General features: G+C 30.2%; 1 protein-coding gene across 5 annotated transcripts in view; it reads right to left on the minus strand.

The window, feature by feature from the left end:
* LOC117169711 (protein stum) overlaps positions 1-18735 on the minus strand; it is a 57766-nt gene that overhangs the window by 18899 nt on the left and 20132 nt on the right. For all 5 annotated transcript variants that reach the window (XM_033356214.1, XM_033356213.1, XM_033356212.1 and 2 more), the window contains exon 5: positions 17744-18482. In XM_033356214.1, the coding sequence (XP_033212105.1) occupies positions 17744-18482 (739 nt within the window). The remainder of the gene's footprint in view (positions 1-17743; positions 18483-18735) is intronic.

An 18735-nucleotide genomic window follows, 5' to 3' on the forward strand; every position in this document is an offset into this window, starting at 1 on the left:
AATGAGAGTTTCTCTTCAATCGTTTCTGCTCTCCAAGGTAAAAACTTCCAAATTTTGTCCATTTAGAAATCTGAACCTTTGAATCTTTTTGGATCACAAAATTTTGTAGCTTAGAGAATTTAGAAGTTTAAGACTTCTTAGTTTAGAGTTTTAAAAAGCATATTATGTTTACTTTAAGGGTGAAGATTTGATGTATCCAAATCCCAAAGCATAAAAAATAAAAAATTTGTACAATATCCAAACCTTCAGGCCTGAAAGTTTTTCATTTGCTACAAAATAAAAAAATGTCTGCTTTAAAATACTAAAAATTGAACCATTACCGTCTTTAATGCCGAGGATTCTGTATAGTTAAATTTCTAATAATGGTAAAAATAATATAAATTTAAAGAATTCGAATTAAAAATGTCTTCTGAATTGCGAATTCAGGCACAAATCACGAATTCTTTTTGAACTTGAATTCAGAAGCATTTCATTAAAATTAATAAAATTTCACATTAATGTTTAAAAGATACCACACTTTGATTAAAAGAACAGAAAACACATCACATTTTTGTGTTAATATTTTTTTATAAACATTATAATAAAATTGAATGAAATGAAATTATCATTTAAAGATACACAGGATCGAAACGTATGACTGACTAAAATCACTTGTTCTACTGCGTCCTTACTTAGCTTGCAGTAATAAAGGATTATACACACAGACACGAAGAATAATAAGAAAAATCTATTTTTCCAATAAAACTAGATCCTTTAAATACAATTAATTGAGAAATTGGACCTGACCTGCGATTAACATGAGATTTTTTAGTTAGTTTTATTCTATAGCGCATTGCATAAAGCCTATTTATTTTATTAGATTCTTGTCTTTAATTAATAAAACTCATTAAATAAATTTTAATTTGAACGATTAATCAAGATGTTATTAATTAAAAATTTAACATTTCAACATTGATTGAAAACTCAATCTTTTAGGAAGAACAAAAAATCCGGCCTGACTAAAATTACTTCTTCTACTTCAGATTGTGATATCTAGTAACAGTAACGGATATTATGCACAGACATGAAAATTTGGTACGGCTTATCACAGAATCAGTTTTTCATGGATTTTCAATTCAAATCCCCTTCTCTGAAATTTTCTCAATTTAATAAAAATATATTATAGTGATCTTGCTCACTTAAAACTTAATTTTCAAATATTTGATCTCAAAATTTGAAAAAGTTTCTAAATCAAGGATTTTCTATACTACTTTCAAGGAAACCAAATTTCAAGCTTTGTAATCTAAAAGCGATAAAACCAATCATTAAAATCTAAAAGCTTTCTACTTATCAATTATTCATTTCAAACGATTAAAGTGTCAAATATTTAAAAGTTTTTTTTTTTATTTTCGAACCTTTTATTCATTTTCCTCATACTCAAATATTCAAAACATCATCAAGTGTAAAAATTTAATTTTAGAAATAATTAAATGCGAATTCGGCGTCAAAACAAATGAATTAGCAATTGGATTTGGCATTCGAAATAAACTAAAGTGCGATTAATCATGTTCGTTAATCTTTATATTGCAAACCTTTATCTCGTAGTTTTAATGAATCGATTAAATCTTGTTACGGGTGCGTGTTTCAGATAACCGATTTTTTTGCATCATGTAACTTTAATCGATCATTTCATTACATTCAAATAATTCGTAGTCATTATAATTCACACACTGAAATATTTGATTTTTGAAATATTAATTTGATATCTATTTTTAAAATGGGAAAACGTGAAATAACATTGTAATAAATCTATGTTATTTATCTTTTTGTAAATATACTTTTGTGATTTACGAATGAACCTGAAAATATATTAAATCGAATGTGTTCTGTGGAATTTTGTGAAAATTTATATCATGTAAATGTTTACGTTTGTAATTGAAGTGCTTTCAAGCTCTGAAATCAATTTGCGAAGCTTCAAAAATTACTAGCTCAATTTGAAACAACTTCAGGCAAAACACATTCAACCTTGTACCAATTTTTACTTCCGAAAGTCGAGAACTTTTATATTTAGGAAATTTCAGGATTGAAGAACCCAATTTTATATTATGTTTAATTTAAAGTGCCGAATTTTTAAACAAAAAATGATTTTGATAATCAAATTTTATTCATTGACAATACTTGACTTGTCGGTCAAAGATTAAGATTTTAATATTGAATAAAAAATATTGTACGACATTTAAAAATTATATATGTTAACGTTTGCAGAATTAAACATTTTTATTTTATAATATAAGCATTGAAATAATAATGCCTGATTTACGAAAGGAGTCTACTGCAATAATATCGAAAAACTCAAAAATTAAAATTAGGATAAATCAATAACTAATAATAATTAAAATCTCATAATTTGTCAACTCACAAAAATGAAAAATGATAAAAGATTATCGGTACTAGTAAACAATTTTTGAAGGTTACATAAAAGTTATGTCACTGTTACAATAAACGTATAGTAAAAGTAACATGTTCCACAACAAGTCAGTAACAATATACGAACCAGCTACAAAAATGTCACTCGAAAAAACTATAACTATGTTGTAACAGTTCTGTAACAATCCTAGTTTTTAGAGTACTGTTACGTAAAAGTTATAAAAATAACAGTTTCATAACGCCTTCACTGTTTCGATAAAATCTTTGCATCAGTTCAGTTCTCGAATTATTTTGTCAGTTATGATTCTTATCAGGTAATTTCTCTAATAATTATTTTAGAACTTATACGGTAGAGTTTATAAGGTTTATGAAGTACTATAAACAGAAACGAGAACGTGAGTGAGTGAAATATGATTGTGTGACTCGACCTTGGCTACACGCGAATGGACTTGGGTCAATTCGCTCCCTCACTTTGATTTTGGGTTATGCTAAACAGGGAATTTATGCTTCTTCGATCTGATATTATGTAGATCAAAGGACATATGGAATTCGAAAGGGTCATTCCTCGCTGGGAAAAAAAGACAACTTCATTCGTCAACAGAAAATCGGAGTGATGACTATTACAATAATGATCATTATCAGGATAATTTTCTGATAAGTTTCCTTGTTTCCCAAAATGAGTCCAAGCAGGCGGCATCCGTCTTCCCCTCCCTATCACATATATTTGACCCTCCCACCACCCTTACCCTTGTGCCTTCCTAGTAGCCCACCCTTTACATCTTTCTATCTTTTCCCACTACCTTGTCCTTCTCTAGCTTATACCATACGAAAATCATCCTTATCCTGTACACATCCCTATTCCCTCCCCTTGACAACATCCTTTCTCTCATCCTTACCTGTCCCCCCTCCATTGTCCTTCATCGAACCTTTCCCCAAATATCTACCCTCCAAAATCTACTCCATTCCATCCCCAATAACTCACTTCCCCTTATCATTTTTCTTTCTCTCACCCCTACCTTTTCAGTCTCCATCAACTTTCCTCTAACCTTTCTCCTGTCACTCATCCCCCCATACCCCAGCTCCTCACCCACCCATGACCCTCGCTTAACATCTTGGTTTCTATCACCCCTACCTTTCTCGTCTCCATCACCTTTGATCGAACTTTTCCTCTCCCACTCATCCCATCCCTCATTACTAGTTTTCCGTTTCCTTCACTGTTCGTCGAACCCTTTCTCTCGCACTCATCCCTCCCCTAACCTTCCTTTCAATCGCTCCCAATCTATCCCCTTTCCTATAACCCCCTCTGTGAACCTAAGCCCCTTTATCAACTTTGACAACAATACCACTCTATACCCCACTACCTTTACTTCTACCTCCTCCTCTTCTCTTACACTTTACCCTTTCATCACTCTTTTTACGAAATAATAAAAAATAATTCCAAGCAGAAAGAACGCGCCAATAAGAAAAGATTTTGTAGCCTATTTAAATTTACTATATCAACTCAAATATAATGGTCGATATAAATCCCTTTCCCTCATTATACATTTCTACTGTTGACCTCTCCTCCTCGATATCCCATGCCCCTTCCCACTTCTTCTCTCCATTATCCTCAGATCCATAATTTCCTTTCTTCTCCTGACTCACGCTTCTTAAAATCATTAGAAAGGTTGCTAGAGTTGATTCATAGCACATACCATTTTTTTAGGTATCAAATATTTTTCACGCAACTCTGGAACTTCTATGAAATAATAATCATAGAAAATTTTGACTGAAAATGTTAAAATTAGTCGATTTGTTTAAGCTAAGGGGAACAAAATGGTGAATTAGCATTAGAAAAAATTATTTAAAAATGGTTGAAATCTGTTAATAAGTTCTGTTTACTTTTTGATTTGAAGATTAAAAATTAAATTTGGGAAGCATGAGGCCAGTCATTTTTAAAAAAAATGTCTACCTCGACGGATATCCAGCTCCTATAATTTATAATCCGAAGCTAAGTATTGGAATCACAAATTTTGACATTTTTTCCAATCGTAGGGGGTTTGTTGATAAAGATCAAGATCCACTTTTTGGAGAAGAGGCGTTCTCTTTAAAGTTTGAGAAATGGCCCGAAATAAGAAGTCTCCTAAGTCTATCTTTTACTTCCAGAAAAATGAAAATAATGTTCGAATTAATATCGTATAAAACCAAAGATTTTTGAAATCATACCTTCAAAGATGAATGTGTTGCATTTGAAATAAGAAAATTATTCCATAAATTCGCAGCTGATATTATGCCCACTTGTGCTTATGGAATTTAACCAGGAAAAGGCCACTATGGGTGAAAGGAAAGAGAAAAAAAGATTTCGGTATGATATGCTTCAATTGATGATGGATGCTGCAGATACAAATAATAGTAAAAGTGATAAGAAACAAGAACTGATAATTAAAGAAATAACAGTACAAGCCAAGTTATGAAGAAATCAACAAAATTAAATTTTTAATGCTGTGACCAACGAGAATATGATATTGCATTCAGTTGCACCAATTTTAGAAAGGACTTGTACATAGGATTTTGAATTACCTTCATTTTTACCCGGTTTGAAATCTTTTCCTCTAAAACCTAAAATAATTGTATGTGTACCTACTGAAGCTATACATCATGATCCTGATCATTACGAAGTTTCAAGAAAATTTGATTCAGATCGATTTCTTACGAAAGATGAAAGAATTGTTTTCATTTCACGTACATTTCTCTCTACCTTTTAAAATTGGACCAAGCAGATGCATTGCATACAGATTTGCTTTACTAAATTTTAAGTTGTGATTTTTCACTTTTCTGCCAAGTGCAATATTAAAGTTTGTTCGAAAACTCCAATACCATTGGTTACGATTAATAAGACGTTAAATAAAGTTTCTGAAAGTGAAATTTGGTCATAAGTTAAAGAAAGAAAATCACATAAGGGATGAATGTAATGTGTACTACAGTAATTATGATCGAGCGGACTTAATTAAAAGTAAAACATTGATGAGATGTTTAATTTTCTGTAGATTTTATGTCGCTTAATCCGAATACGTAATTCGAAATCTTTTGATAACGTCAGATTTCTCAGATGATTGGTCTCAAAGATGTCAAAAACCGGATTTTTTACCATTTTCAAAAATAATGGCCAACACACCGGATGTGTAATAAATTAATTTTTCAAATAATTCTTGTTATTTTTATCTTATACCATAAGGTAGATGCATCAATGTTAATCCTTTTTAAAGTATTTAGCACATCGAGTACGTTGGCTATGATTTTTCGAAAATGGTAAAAAAAAACCGGGAATTTTGCTATAACTCCAATTTTAACTAATTCCGTTAAAATCAATTAACCCATTCAAGTTATAATTTGTTAAATTTGAAATGCAAAATTCATAACATTTAAAAAATTAAATTATTGAATTTTGAATACCTGGGTCTTGCACGAATTCATTTTTAAAGCATGAAGAATGAAAAAGCTGTTATTTCATTTGTTGAAATAAGTTCGTTAAAGGATAATGAAATTCTTAATAGTATCCAAATCCCAAAGCATAAAAAATTAAAATTTTTTACAATATCCAAACCTTCAAGCCTGAAAGTTTTTCATTTGCTTCAAAATAAAAAAATGTCTGCTTTAAAATACTAAAAATTGAACCATTACCGTCTTTAATGCCGAGAATTATGTATAGTTAAATTTCTAATAATGGTAAAAATAATATAAATTTAAAGAATTCGAATTAAAAATGTCTTCTGAATTGCGAATTCAGGCACAAATCACGAATTCTTTTTGAACTTGAATTCAGAAACATTTCATTAAAATTAATAAAATTTCACATTAATGTTTAAAAGATACCACATTTTGATAAAAAGAACAGAAAACACATCACATTTTTGTGTTAATATTTTTTATAAACATTATAATAAAATTGAATGAAATTAATTTATCATTTAAAGATACACAGGATCGAAACGTATGACTGACTAAAATCACTTGTTCTACTGCGTCCTTACTTACCTTGCAGTAATCAAGGATTATACACACAGACACGAAGAATAATAAGAAAATTCTATTTTTTCCAATAAAAATAGATTCTTTAAATACAATTAATTGAGAAATTGGACCTGACCTGCGATTAACACGAGATTTTTTAGTTAGTTTTATTCTATGGCGCATTGCATAAAGCCTATTTATTTTATTAGATTCTTGTCTTTAATTAATAAAACTCATTAAATAAATTTGAATTTGAACGATTAATCAAGATATTATTAATGAAAAATTTAACATTTCAACATTGATTGAAATCTCAATCTTTTAGGAAGAACAAAAATCCGGTCTGACTAAAATTACTTCTTCTACTTCGGATCGTGATATCTAGTAATAGTAACGGATATTATGCACAGACATGAAAATTTGGTACGGCTTATCACAGAATCAGTTTTTCATGGATTTTCAATTCAAATCCCCTTCCCTGAAAATTTCCCAATTTAATAAAAATATATTATAGTGATCTTGCTCACTTAAAACTTAATTTTCAAATTAATGTATGAATGAATACCTGGGTCTTGCACGATTTCATTTTTAAAGCATGAATAACATTTTTAAAAATTTTTAAAGGTTTTTATTTCGATGTTTTTAATTTGTATCGCTGGATTCAAACGGTTCAGTGTTGTAGGTTTAAAATTAAACATTTTAATTTGTTATGGTATCTAATTAAAAATCCTCCACTCTTAAACATTTTTTTGTTTTCTTTACAATATTTCAATTTCTGTTTTGTATTTCAAATATTAAGATTCATATTAAAAATGAAAAAGCTGTTATTTCATTTGTTGAAATAAGTTCGTTAAAGGGTAATGAAATTCTTAATAGTACAAGTTTCTAGAGATTGAATTAATTTGTTTAATTTAAAAAGCAATGACCCAAAATTCCATGAATTTGCAAAATAATTCAAATATATTTTTTATTTATCTTCATGTACTTTAAATTCAATGCATATTTAACATATTAATATTTTAACTGGAAAATATTTTTCATTTCAATATAATTTTAATTTTTAACTAAAAATAATACATTTCGAACCAAGAATGGAAAGTTTACATTTTCAATTTAAAAATTGAATTTTTAAACAGAAAGATTACTTTTCTACGAAAAAGACGTATTTTTAAGAAATTACATTTATTTTCTACTAAAAAAGATAAATTTTCAAATGCAGAGATTAATTTTCAACTAAGACAGATTTTTCAGTCAAGAGGGAAACAAATCCCAAATAAGCTGCTAAATTTTTAAGAAAAAAAATGAATTTTCAACTTACAAGGATATATTTTCAACCAAAAATAGAATAATTAAATTTCCATTTAAAAAATTATATTTTACAACCAAATAAATAATAATTTGCAACAAAATAGTTTATTTTGGTAGAAAGATACTTTTACAAATTAAAAAAACATTATTAGTTAATTATCTAAACCCTAAGCAGACCGATGATTTTAAAAGGAATAACATTCAAGCAGAGTAAATCTCGATCTTTCCAGACGTATAGTGATAAAAGTACGCGATCAGCAATCGGCACACCTGTCATTTGCTTCAGAGAGATGCGAAAGGGGATTTTTTCACACAAAAAATGCTGACTTTAAATCCGCGAAAAAATGAAGAGTTTCGTAAAACGTGGGTTCTCCTACTTGTCGACACTCTTCTGATATAGGTCAGACCACCCTATCAGTATAGATAATGAATAATAAAAAATACTTATGTAAGTCAAATTATTAATTTAATGTAATTAATGGTTGAGGTACGATACGTCTCAGGTGAAGAAGTTATATAGAGTTTATATTAAGTGTACAAGACAATGATATTTTTGCATTTGTTTTTACACATTTTTCTGTATAAAACAAATGAAAAAATCAGTGTGTTTTCGACTATATATCGATGGGTTCTACGAATAATAGGCTATCTTTCGATCCCGTTAAGAATTAGTCTAACTTCATCTAGCTACGTTTTCAGGAGGAATAAATAAAGTATTATTTTTCGAAATATTTGCAACGAATTCAAAACTTCAGCATTTTTTATTACAGTATATAATGTAATTTAGGCTCCTACAACTTTCAAAACAAAAAATTTTAAAAGATTTTTATTTATTTTAACACTTCTACGTGTTTACTAAATTGCATATAAAATGAAGTTAGCTTATTTCTTAACGGTAACAAAATGATAGCCTATTTTTCTTAGACCCATCGATATAAACTATACATAACTTTTTCACGTGGACTGTTAATATATTTAAAATTAGAATTGATCATTTTATTTTTATTATTGGTTATAAATTTTAATGATCTACTGTACGATCATCATCTACTGATCATCTACTCCCCTACATTTCGAACGGTAAGCCACACAAGTGGTTTCGTTTTTTTCCCAAAATTTTACAAGATTTTAATAATTCCGTGACACCTCCAGGTTTTCCAGATGAGTAAACATCCTGATTTCTTAAGCAAGAGGATGCGCTCAGAAAAGTTCAACGCTGAAAATGGCCGGAAACGGAGGACCTTTACGCGGTAGTGTGTCATTAACAGGTATCAAGTTTACATCACTGATTTAAAGTTTCTGGTTGAGGATTACTGTGTACCAAAGGTCGTCATGTGAGTAAGTTAATTACAGAGGATACTGTGAGGCAATTACCGCGTAGACTCAAAAGCGTCCACCCGCTGCATTTTAATTTATTAGCCCCATGTGTCGGGCACCCGTCCACGGTAGGCGTCGACATAAATCTTTTTTGGGATCGATAAACCGCTTGCTTCGGTCAGAACTGAAGGTGGAGGTTTATAACTAACCGGGGTTAAGGAACTCTGGACCTTATATGGACATGGACATGGATATGGACATAGACTGCCATGCATGTCTTTGCTCTGTGTTTAGTTGAGATTTGCATGGCTTATGGACGATTCTACTAGTCTAGCCTTGTTATATACTTTAACCCTCTTCAGATAAGATAAGAAACAAACAAACACCCTATGATCATTATTACATCAACTCACTTTCACTCAGAAAGAAATTTAAAGAAATACTAGCTTCCAGTTGCACGCAAAAATGCGTGCATATAAAAATGCTCATACAAATTCAGCTCGTCTTAAAATACAAACGAATTCTTTTCTCTTGTGTTTTTCCCATTAAAATCTCATGATTTCATGTGAGAACTGTTCTTTTCAATTGAAAAATTATTTTTTTCATAATTATCAAACTAAAAAAGGAATATTAAAGGGAAAAGGCGTATGTTTAAGAGATATTTTGATGTGGGTGATGAAAAAAAGAACACCAAGAAAATTAGAGTGGCAGAAAAGCTTCCTGTATAATAGCCAAAAAAACGAAATTCGCGCATTTTTAACAACTGTTAACAAAACACAACACATGAACATCCTAAAAGAACTCAAATCATTTTTAGTGTATGGTAAACACTTTACACAGATATGCGCACGCTATCAATATGTACATAATTTATGATTTTTTTGCCTCTATTTGTTCGAATTAAAAAAAATGTGTTCGAATAAAAAGTGTCCATTAGTGCAAACAAGTATTTACTTCAAAGAAATTATATCTTTTATTTCTTTTAGTGGTTTCTTCGAGTCAAAGGAATCTGGGATTAAATTAAATGATTCTTTTCAAAGAAACATGTAATTGATTCTAACCAAAAGTTACGAACTAATATATCATTCTTCAAGATCAAATAAGTGTTTCTTTGACTTGAAAGTACTTTTATGATAAATTTTTAAAATGCCGCTAGAAAATCGATTTATTTTAGTCAAAGCAAATATTTTTCTGGGTGTAGATCCTAAGATCGAGTTTCTTAAAGTAAATACATTAAAGAAACGAAAAATATTCAAGTATCGTAAAAAAATTTATTAATAGTTAAAATACATTTAAAATCCTGCAGGCAGTACTACTTCAAGTAATTCGCCTCTAAGTATTTTTTTTCAAAAGAAAGAAGACGACACTTATTTACCGTTTACCTTTGGTTAAAAGTTGCAATTTATATGTAATCCTAGTATTATAGTACTAATTTTGTTTCATAAAAGATTATCTAAAAATCTTTTTAGTACGTTTTTATTTAAAAACACTCACTTAGGCATTATAAAACTGTTTATTTTATAAACAATATTTTTCGTACATACAATTTTTTAAAGAAAAATGTACTAAAGAGATATTTAGGGAATTTTTTAAGGAATAAACTGAGCTCTAAAACATTAGAATTAAGTAATACTTGCAACTTTTAAATGAAGAAAAAGCTAAAACATTAAACTCTAAATAAATATTGTTAAATGAACAATTTTAAAAACCGTTTTTTTTGTTTCTAAAGTTCGTCTTTAGTTCACTTACAAAATTAGTTACAATTATCAATATAAATATTTTCCTGGATGTTATAAATATTTTTCAAAAATGTTCATTTTTGACCTTGATATAACTAGTGTACATTATTAATTCGCCAATAACACCTAAATTACGTTCTACTCCTCTCGTTCAGGGGACAACTTGAAATCAATTTGAATTTCTCAGTAGATTATACATAATGCTTCGAAAGACTTTAAATTTCAAATCCTATTTTTCACTAAATTAAAAACAGTTATTTTAATTCTGTAAAAATTTCACGTTCTCAAATGACGTCCGACAAGGGTTGATTTTACTTCAACTAATACACTTTTGTAATTCTCTTGAGCTTTATAGCGTTGTTCTACTTTTCCGAAAGAGAAGAACGCGATGTGCGATAACATCACGATTCTTCTAGATATTTGACTTAAATTTTTTTATTTCTAGACTGATGGAGGACACGCTTCGTCAAATTTCTATAAAATACCAGTTTTCTTCGATTTTTATATTTAATTGTAAACATTTGCATACAAAACACCATTATTATTTAAAAAACCGTTCAAAAACTACGTCACACTATTTTGAAGATTTATCCACCGCTCCCCTTCTTCGTCACAGAATATTACACAAAGCTTGAACCTCCTAGGGTGACGTTACAAATACGACTCCACCCCCCCCCCCCCTTTTGATAAAAACTATTTTCTTTGATTGCGTTTGATGAAAGCCTCAAATAAAGCACAAAGCATTCGAGCATAATGTTTAAGCAGACTTCACATCCCAAGATGCTTTATAAACTGCGAAAAAGGAGTGATTTTTTAAGAAACCAAGGGGATAATAGGGGGATAGTCTTTTAAATATAATTAAATAGTTGAATTTTCAACCAACAAAAAAAATTAATGTTAGACCAGCCAGTTGAATATAAAACCAATTAGTTGGACTTTCAAGCAAAAGAAACGTATTTTTAATAAAATAGTTAAATTTTTAACCTACAAAAATGGATTTTCAACCAAATTATCGAACTTTCGAACCACGGACTTGAACAAATAGATTTGTCCATGCTCCATGTTTCGAACAAATAAGATTAAACTTCAAACACAAACAGTTGTATTTCAAAATAAATACTTGAATCTTCAAGCCAAAAAGACGCCATTTTTAGAAAAGAGTTAAAATTTCAACAAAGAAAAATGAATTTTTAACAAAATAATATAGTTGAACTTTTAACTGCATAACTGAATTAAAAACAAAACAAATGATCAACTAAACAGTTGCATTTACAATAAAATAGTTCAACTTTCAAGTTCATTAGAAGAATTTCCAACAAAATAGTTGATTTTTTAACCAAAAGGTTGAACTTTTAACCAAATGATTAAATTCTTAAACAATAAAAATTCAACTTCAAACAAAAACAGTTCAATTTATATGTAAATGGTTGAATTTTTAAGCCATGAAGATAAACCTTTTGGAAAAAGGTTAAATTTCCAATAAAAAAAGATGAATTCTCAAACAAAAAATGTAATAGTTTACCCAAGAGAGATTTTCTTTTAATGACAGAAAAAAACATTTTAACCAAATTGTTGAGTTTTCAAGGCAAATTCTTGACAAAACAATTGAACTTTCTACCTAAAAATATTAATTTTGAAACAAAAAGTTAGTTTCAAACCAAATAATTGAAATTCTACCAAAAATTGAAAAATTGAAATTCTACAAAAACCGAAAGAAAAATATAGTTTAACTTTCAACCAAACACATGGATCTTAAACTAATAAAATATATTTTTAACAAACCAGTTCAACTTTCGACCGAGTGGTAGAATTTTTAATCAATAATATTAATTTTCTACAAAACAGACGAATGTACAACAAAATACATACAAATTTATTTTCAAACAAAAAATTTGTTTAACAACATAGTTGTAAATTTTCAACAATCCTAACGGTTCCAGAATTTTGAAAAAAAAGAGATATAAGAACTTGAAAATTTCTACTCGGGGGGTTTTGGGGTCGCTGATTACGAACCTGAAGTCAGAATTTCGAAATTTTGAATTCAAGGTGGCGGTTCCAAATTTTTGAAGAGATATAAGAGCTTGTGAATCTCTACTCGAGGGGTTTTGGAGTCGCTGATTACGAATCTAAAGTCAGAATTTTGAAACTTTTAATTTAAGATAACGACTGTATGATGGCTGTTGTGAAATTTTGTAAAAAGAGATATACGAGCTTCAAAACCTCTACTCAGGGTTTTTGGGTCGCTGATTTCGAATCTACTAAATTCCATAAATGCATATATTATCAAAATCAAAGTGAATATTCAAAATCTTATCTAAAATTTCAGAGATTTACGTATCGATGTGAACTATATTTGATTGACCAATTTTAATTTTAATGTAGTAACTTCAAATTCGTAATCAGCCACCCTAAGCCCCATTTTTAGAATTGGGGGAAAAAGCGAGACATCGAACTTACAAGAATGAAGAATTACATTTTTTCAGTCGTAAATAATATTTCATTCTGAAAATTAAAGTACTTTCTTTAATAATTCAGTTATATTATTTGGTTGAATATATTTTCTGCCTAACCGTGATGTAATAAAAAAGGATAAGGAATCTAAATCCGAAGAACAAATAAAAAATTAATTGGGAAATGCGGAAGAAAGTTTCTCAAATAAGGAGAATACTTAAGTAGCCGTAAGATGCTTATGAGTGGAAAAAATAAAGTTCATGTGTTCAGTAGAGCAAGATATAATAAGCGCGTTAGGAAATGTGTCTAGAACGGATGTAATCAACCCATCGTCTTTTAGCAAGCATCCGTAAATCCGCTCAATACTTCATTCAAGAGTCATCTATTTATCCACCCCACAATAAAATAGGAGATTTCGAAACAAACATTTTTCAATCTAACAACAACTTTCATGCACGTTTCTTTGTTCGATAGACTCTTATTTGAAATTCAGATTGCAGAAGATGCGCGATAAGCGTCCATTATCCGGATCGATATCGTCTCCCAGGAAGTCTTCATTTTCACCAAGAAGGCTATTCGAAAACGAAAATAATAATCTAACTCCTATCTTACTACTGATTATACCAATTTAAAATAATATATTGTATATTTTATCATTGATTTAAATTTCTTTGAAATTTTCATTAAAATGACCCTGACAGACCGAAGGAACCGCATGGAGCTTCTACAAAGTACCCGCAAAGACCCCATTGGGTCCCATTCGGTTCCTTTTTAAATAACTCAAAACAGCAAGATCAACTTTTAAACTGCTGAAATTCGGATTCCATTTTAAATTTTCTATTGGAAACTCACGGAGTAATCGCAATTCTTTTTTTTTGCAGCGGTAAACAGTTAAAAAAATATATAAGATCTATAACGCCTGTTGACTGTTACTTACAGATGATGCGTTTGAAGTGTAGCAGTCAACAGGCGTTATACGTCATATATTTTTTAACTTTTTACCGTTGCAAAAAAAACTATTGCGATTATTCCGTGATCTTCTGTAGGGAATTTTAGCGTAGAATCCGAATTTCAACAATTTAAAAGTTGATTTTGCTGTTTTTTTTTAGTTTTTTAAAAAGGAACCGAATAGGGTCCCCATGGGGTTTTTACGGGTACTTTGCAGAGGCTCCATTCGGTTCATACAGTCCGCCAGGGGTTCCATAATTTTCATGATATATTCCATGAAATCGAATTTGGTCAAGTTCCTTTTGCTCTATAAAAATATATAGTATAAGTAAATTGTCTTAAAATTCCGAATTTTCGGAGAAATTTCCACATGATTTATTAATTTTAGTGATGGTATGCAAAATTATTGTAGAAAACGCACTATTGATAAATTATTAATTTTATCATACAGAAGAGAAGTATAAATGTTTGAAATATATTGTCTTTCACCATCCTTAAATTTTAAAAAATGAACTTTTATAAGAAGTACATTTTTCTGAACCGACTTTAAAGCCAAAAATGATTTCATTAAAGGGGAAATACTGCGGGAATAGGGGATTTTTACCCAAAAAAGATTTTCTACCGAAATATATCAATTTTCTCCAAATTAGTTGAGTTTTCGTGGTAAAAAGACATTAGTTAGATAACTGGTGATAAAATAGTTGAAGGGTCCCCGGTCTAAAATTGTAAACTGATATTTCAGAAATTGTACACGACCAAGGTAAATAGTTTTTATTTTTGTAATTTTCAATATTTCTAAATCTTCAAAATGTTTTTGTTCATTTACTAAAGGAAAATAATACACGTTAGTTTTATAACTTTTGAATCAAAAGTGAACGTTAAATGACATTTGAAAGCTATTGATATTTTATCTACAAGGGGTCCAGCGGTCCAAACATGTTATCTGCAGTGTTCTACCGCTGGCTTTTTATTGTTTTTCCCGGGCTCGCATGTTTCTGCGTTGTTTTTCGAGCTGCAGGCAAGTTTTATGTGTCAAAATATTTGGAATCGCAAGCCGAACATAGATTTGCTTGATAAAGTTTTAAATAGTTTATTTAAAAAATTTGCTGCGTGTTAGTAATCGATACGCGTCGCTTACAATCGTCTTTTCAGCGATCTGCAGACGACAACATCGAAGATGACGTGAAAGTAGTCACAAAAAACATTCGACACACACATACAATTAACTGCATATACACTTGCATGTGTCTCACTGGCCTATTCTGCAAGTAAACTGAGCCGCTGTGGGAAAAAGAACATATTTTTCATAAGACGCTATAAGCAGTTAACAGGTTTAGACCGCAGACCCTTCAGTTGCATTTTTTCTAAGAAAGATGTCATCTTTATACTGAAGAAGATAAACTTTTAAATCAAAAAGACAAATTTTCAGAAAAAATAGCTTTCATCCAAAAAAGATTTCATTTGACTTATCAGCAACAACATATGAATTTTAAGCAAAAGTTCATGTTCTACGAAAGTAACTGGATTTTTAACCAAAAAAGACGTTATTTTAACAAAAGAGTTGAATATGCAACAAAAAGGATTTTTTTTTTAAAGAAAATTGTTAAATTTTCCAACAAATAATTAAATTTGTAACTAAAAAGATAATATTCAGGAGAAAGTATTTGCGAATTTAAAAAAATTGCGTACATGATTGAAGCACACCCTTCTCCCTACCGTAAAATATCGTAAATAATTGTTGCGACCCCTACCTCCCGCCTACAGTTGTCACGTAATTAAGTACGGTCCCGTAGTTCCTTAGATCACGTCGACGCTCTAGATACCAAAACAGGTTTTTTGAAAATCCAATTTAAAAAACTAAAGGGCATTTTGCCATTTCGCTTTTGGGATATCGAGCACACATAAAAAATGTTCCAGAAAATACAAAAAAAATCAATGTCGAAATAAATGTCAGTTTACATGTTTAGACCAAGGACCCTTCAGTTGATCTCTTAACCAAATAGTCGATTTTTCAAACAAAAAGATTTAACTTCTACCAGAAAAAGTTGCATTTTCAAACAAATATTTGAAGATTTAATACGAAAAGACAAATTTTTTAAAAGATAATTGAACTTTAAGCAAATACGTTCATTTTCACTCAAGAAAAATTGATTTTCTGACCAAAAACATAAATTTTATATTCAGAAAAGATGTATCCTTAACGAAAATATAATATTTAATATTTCAATAAAAAGAAGATTTAAATTTTTTAATAAAAAGCAGTCAAATTAAACAAAAAAGGCGGATTTTCAAACAAGTAATTGAATTTTCCAAGGAAAGATTAATTTTGAACGAAAAAGATGTCTATTTTAAATAAAAAAACAGTTAGATTTAAAAAAAAAGTTCAACAAAATTGCTACATGTTAAACAAGGAGATTAATCTCAAACAAAACAAAATTTTAATAAAATGTTTCAACTTTTGGATATGTATTTGAATTTTCAAACAAAATATATGAATTCTCCAAGCAAATATAATAGTTGTATTTCAACCAAAAAAGATTTCTATTTAAATAAAAAATTGAAGCCAAATCAAATTGAATGCAACCAAAAACGACGAATTTCCAGAAAAATACTGGAATTTTGAACGAAAAAGATGAGCTAAAAAGAATGTTTTAGAAAACCGTTGACTTTGCAATACGAAAAGATCTATTTTCATAGCGCCTCTATTGAAATTTCGAGTTTCGATACATGTAGAGCGGATTGAAACACAGTGTTTGCATCCCTAGGGTTGAAACATTTTGTTTCAACTTTAGGGTCTAGGGTACACAGGTAGGTAGGTAGAAAGGTAGGGTATACAGGTACCTGAACTCGAATTTTAAATAGATTTGCTATAAAAATAATATGCATTACAAGGATTGTAACACAATGATCGCAACTCGCTGTGTTTCATCCCTTGTACACAGTAAAAAAAAAAGGATCAATTTTGTTGCAGAGGATTTTGCTACAGCGATCATTTGACTCTCGAGATCATAATGATTTTCCATTCGCATCAATTTGATCTCATTTTTTGGTTCATATGTCAGACGAAACAAACTGGCCGCCAATTATTGGCGACGGTGTCATAACGACATAACCTAAAAATGATATCTAACCGCACGCAAGTGACAACTACACTTAACAGGTGATATTTTCTAATATCAGATTTTGTTATTTTTCCAAGTTTTCAAATACAGTGCACGATCAGAAACCATAAAAAGCTTGAATATGAGCTAAAGTATTGTAAGAACGTCAGCCATCTTGGCTTGACTTCATACATGATCCCGAATCAGATCATTATGATCTCAAAAGTCGATCATTCTCTGCGACCGATCAAAATGCTCTTGAATTCGGTATCATTTTTGTTGCATATCAAAATGATATTGATTTCGGTGTCATTTTGAACACTTTTGTTTACTGTGTAATGCAACATACTATTTTAACAAATAATTTCATTTTAAACCAAGATGAAGTAATTAAAAAGAGGTAAAAGAGGGGAATAGGAGGAATGGTGTGAAGTCTGTTTGAATCAACGATAATAATTTTTTTTAAAAGAGTAAATAACTTACTTTGTTTCTCCATTCCTATCAGGATGACCGATATTTCCACTGAGGGTTTCGATTTCTTGAGGCCTTTTTTCCGAATGAACTCCTTTCTTTTCCCTAGCTGATGAAACTCCTCTAACTGTGTTTAAACTAACTCCAGTATCCGTGGATCGAATACTACTAACTGAATCCGAGGATTTCCCAGCGGAGGATTTTAAAGACACACCACTACCCTGATCACGAATTTGTTCGACACTATTTACACTGGAGGTGTTCGCTAGATCAATCACTCTCGCAGTCACTGATTCCGAACCATTCGTAGATGTTGGGACACTTTTCAAATCACTATCTTTGCTATCAGTCTTGCGATGTTCAGTTCCCTGCACCTGGCCATCCAATTTTTTATTGGAAGGATTATTACTAACTGTGAGGATTTCCATCTCAGCTTTAGTTCTTTCCTTAGAATTTTCCACAGGATTCATTTGTGTACTTGGTTCTCCAGACTTATCATTAGATTTCAATTTCGCATTTGTATCACTTATATTTGTTAGTACTTTCCCGTTGGTTGGTTGTGGGGGTTCGTTTCCAGATTCGTCAGCATTCTTGCCAAAGTGCTTGATCATACTTTGGGTCATATTTCCTGATGAATTTCCACCAATTATGACCACATCGTCTGGAGTCGTACTTTTACTCTCAGGGGTTGATATAGGGGTTCCCAATACATTGGGTATTTGTGCTTTGGTACTGTGGTTGGTTTCCTGAACTGAAATCAAACAAGAAATAATTTATTAATTTCCTCGCAACATTATACACGCGCTACAGCGATCGAGAAACTTTGCTTTGACAAATTAATAATATGCAAATATAAAACAAGATTACTATAATTCAAATTTTAAATTGTACAGTTTAAGCAACTTAAAAAAACACTTTAGAGACAGTGTCTTATTTTTCAGGCAAAAATTTTCACAGATCAATGTGAAAAGTTTTTGGAAAATATGAAAGCCAGCTTACAAATA

This window comes from Belonocnema kinseyi, chromosome 3 (genome assembly GCF_010883055.1).
Source record: "Belonocnema kinseyi isolate 2016_QV_RU_SX_M_011 chromosome 3, B_treatae_v1, whole genome shotgun sequence".
Taxonomy (NCBI): domain Eukaryota; kingdom Metazoa; phylum Arthropoda; class Insecta; order Hymenoptera; family Cynipidae; genus Belonocnema; species Belonocnema kinseyi.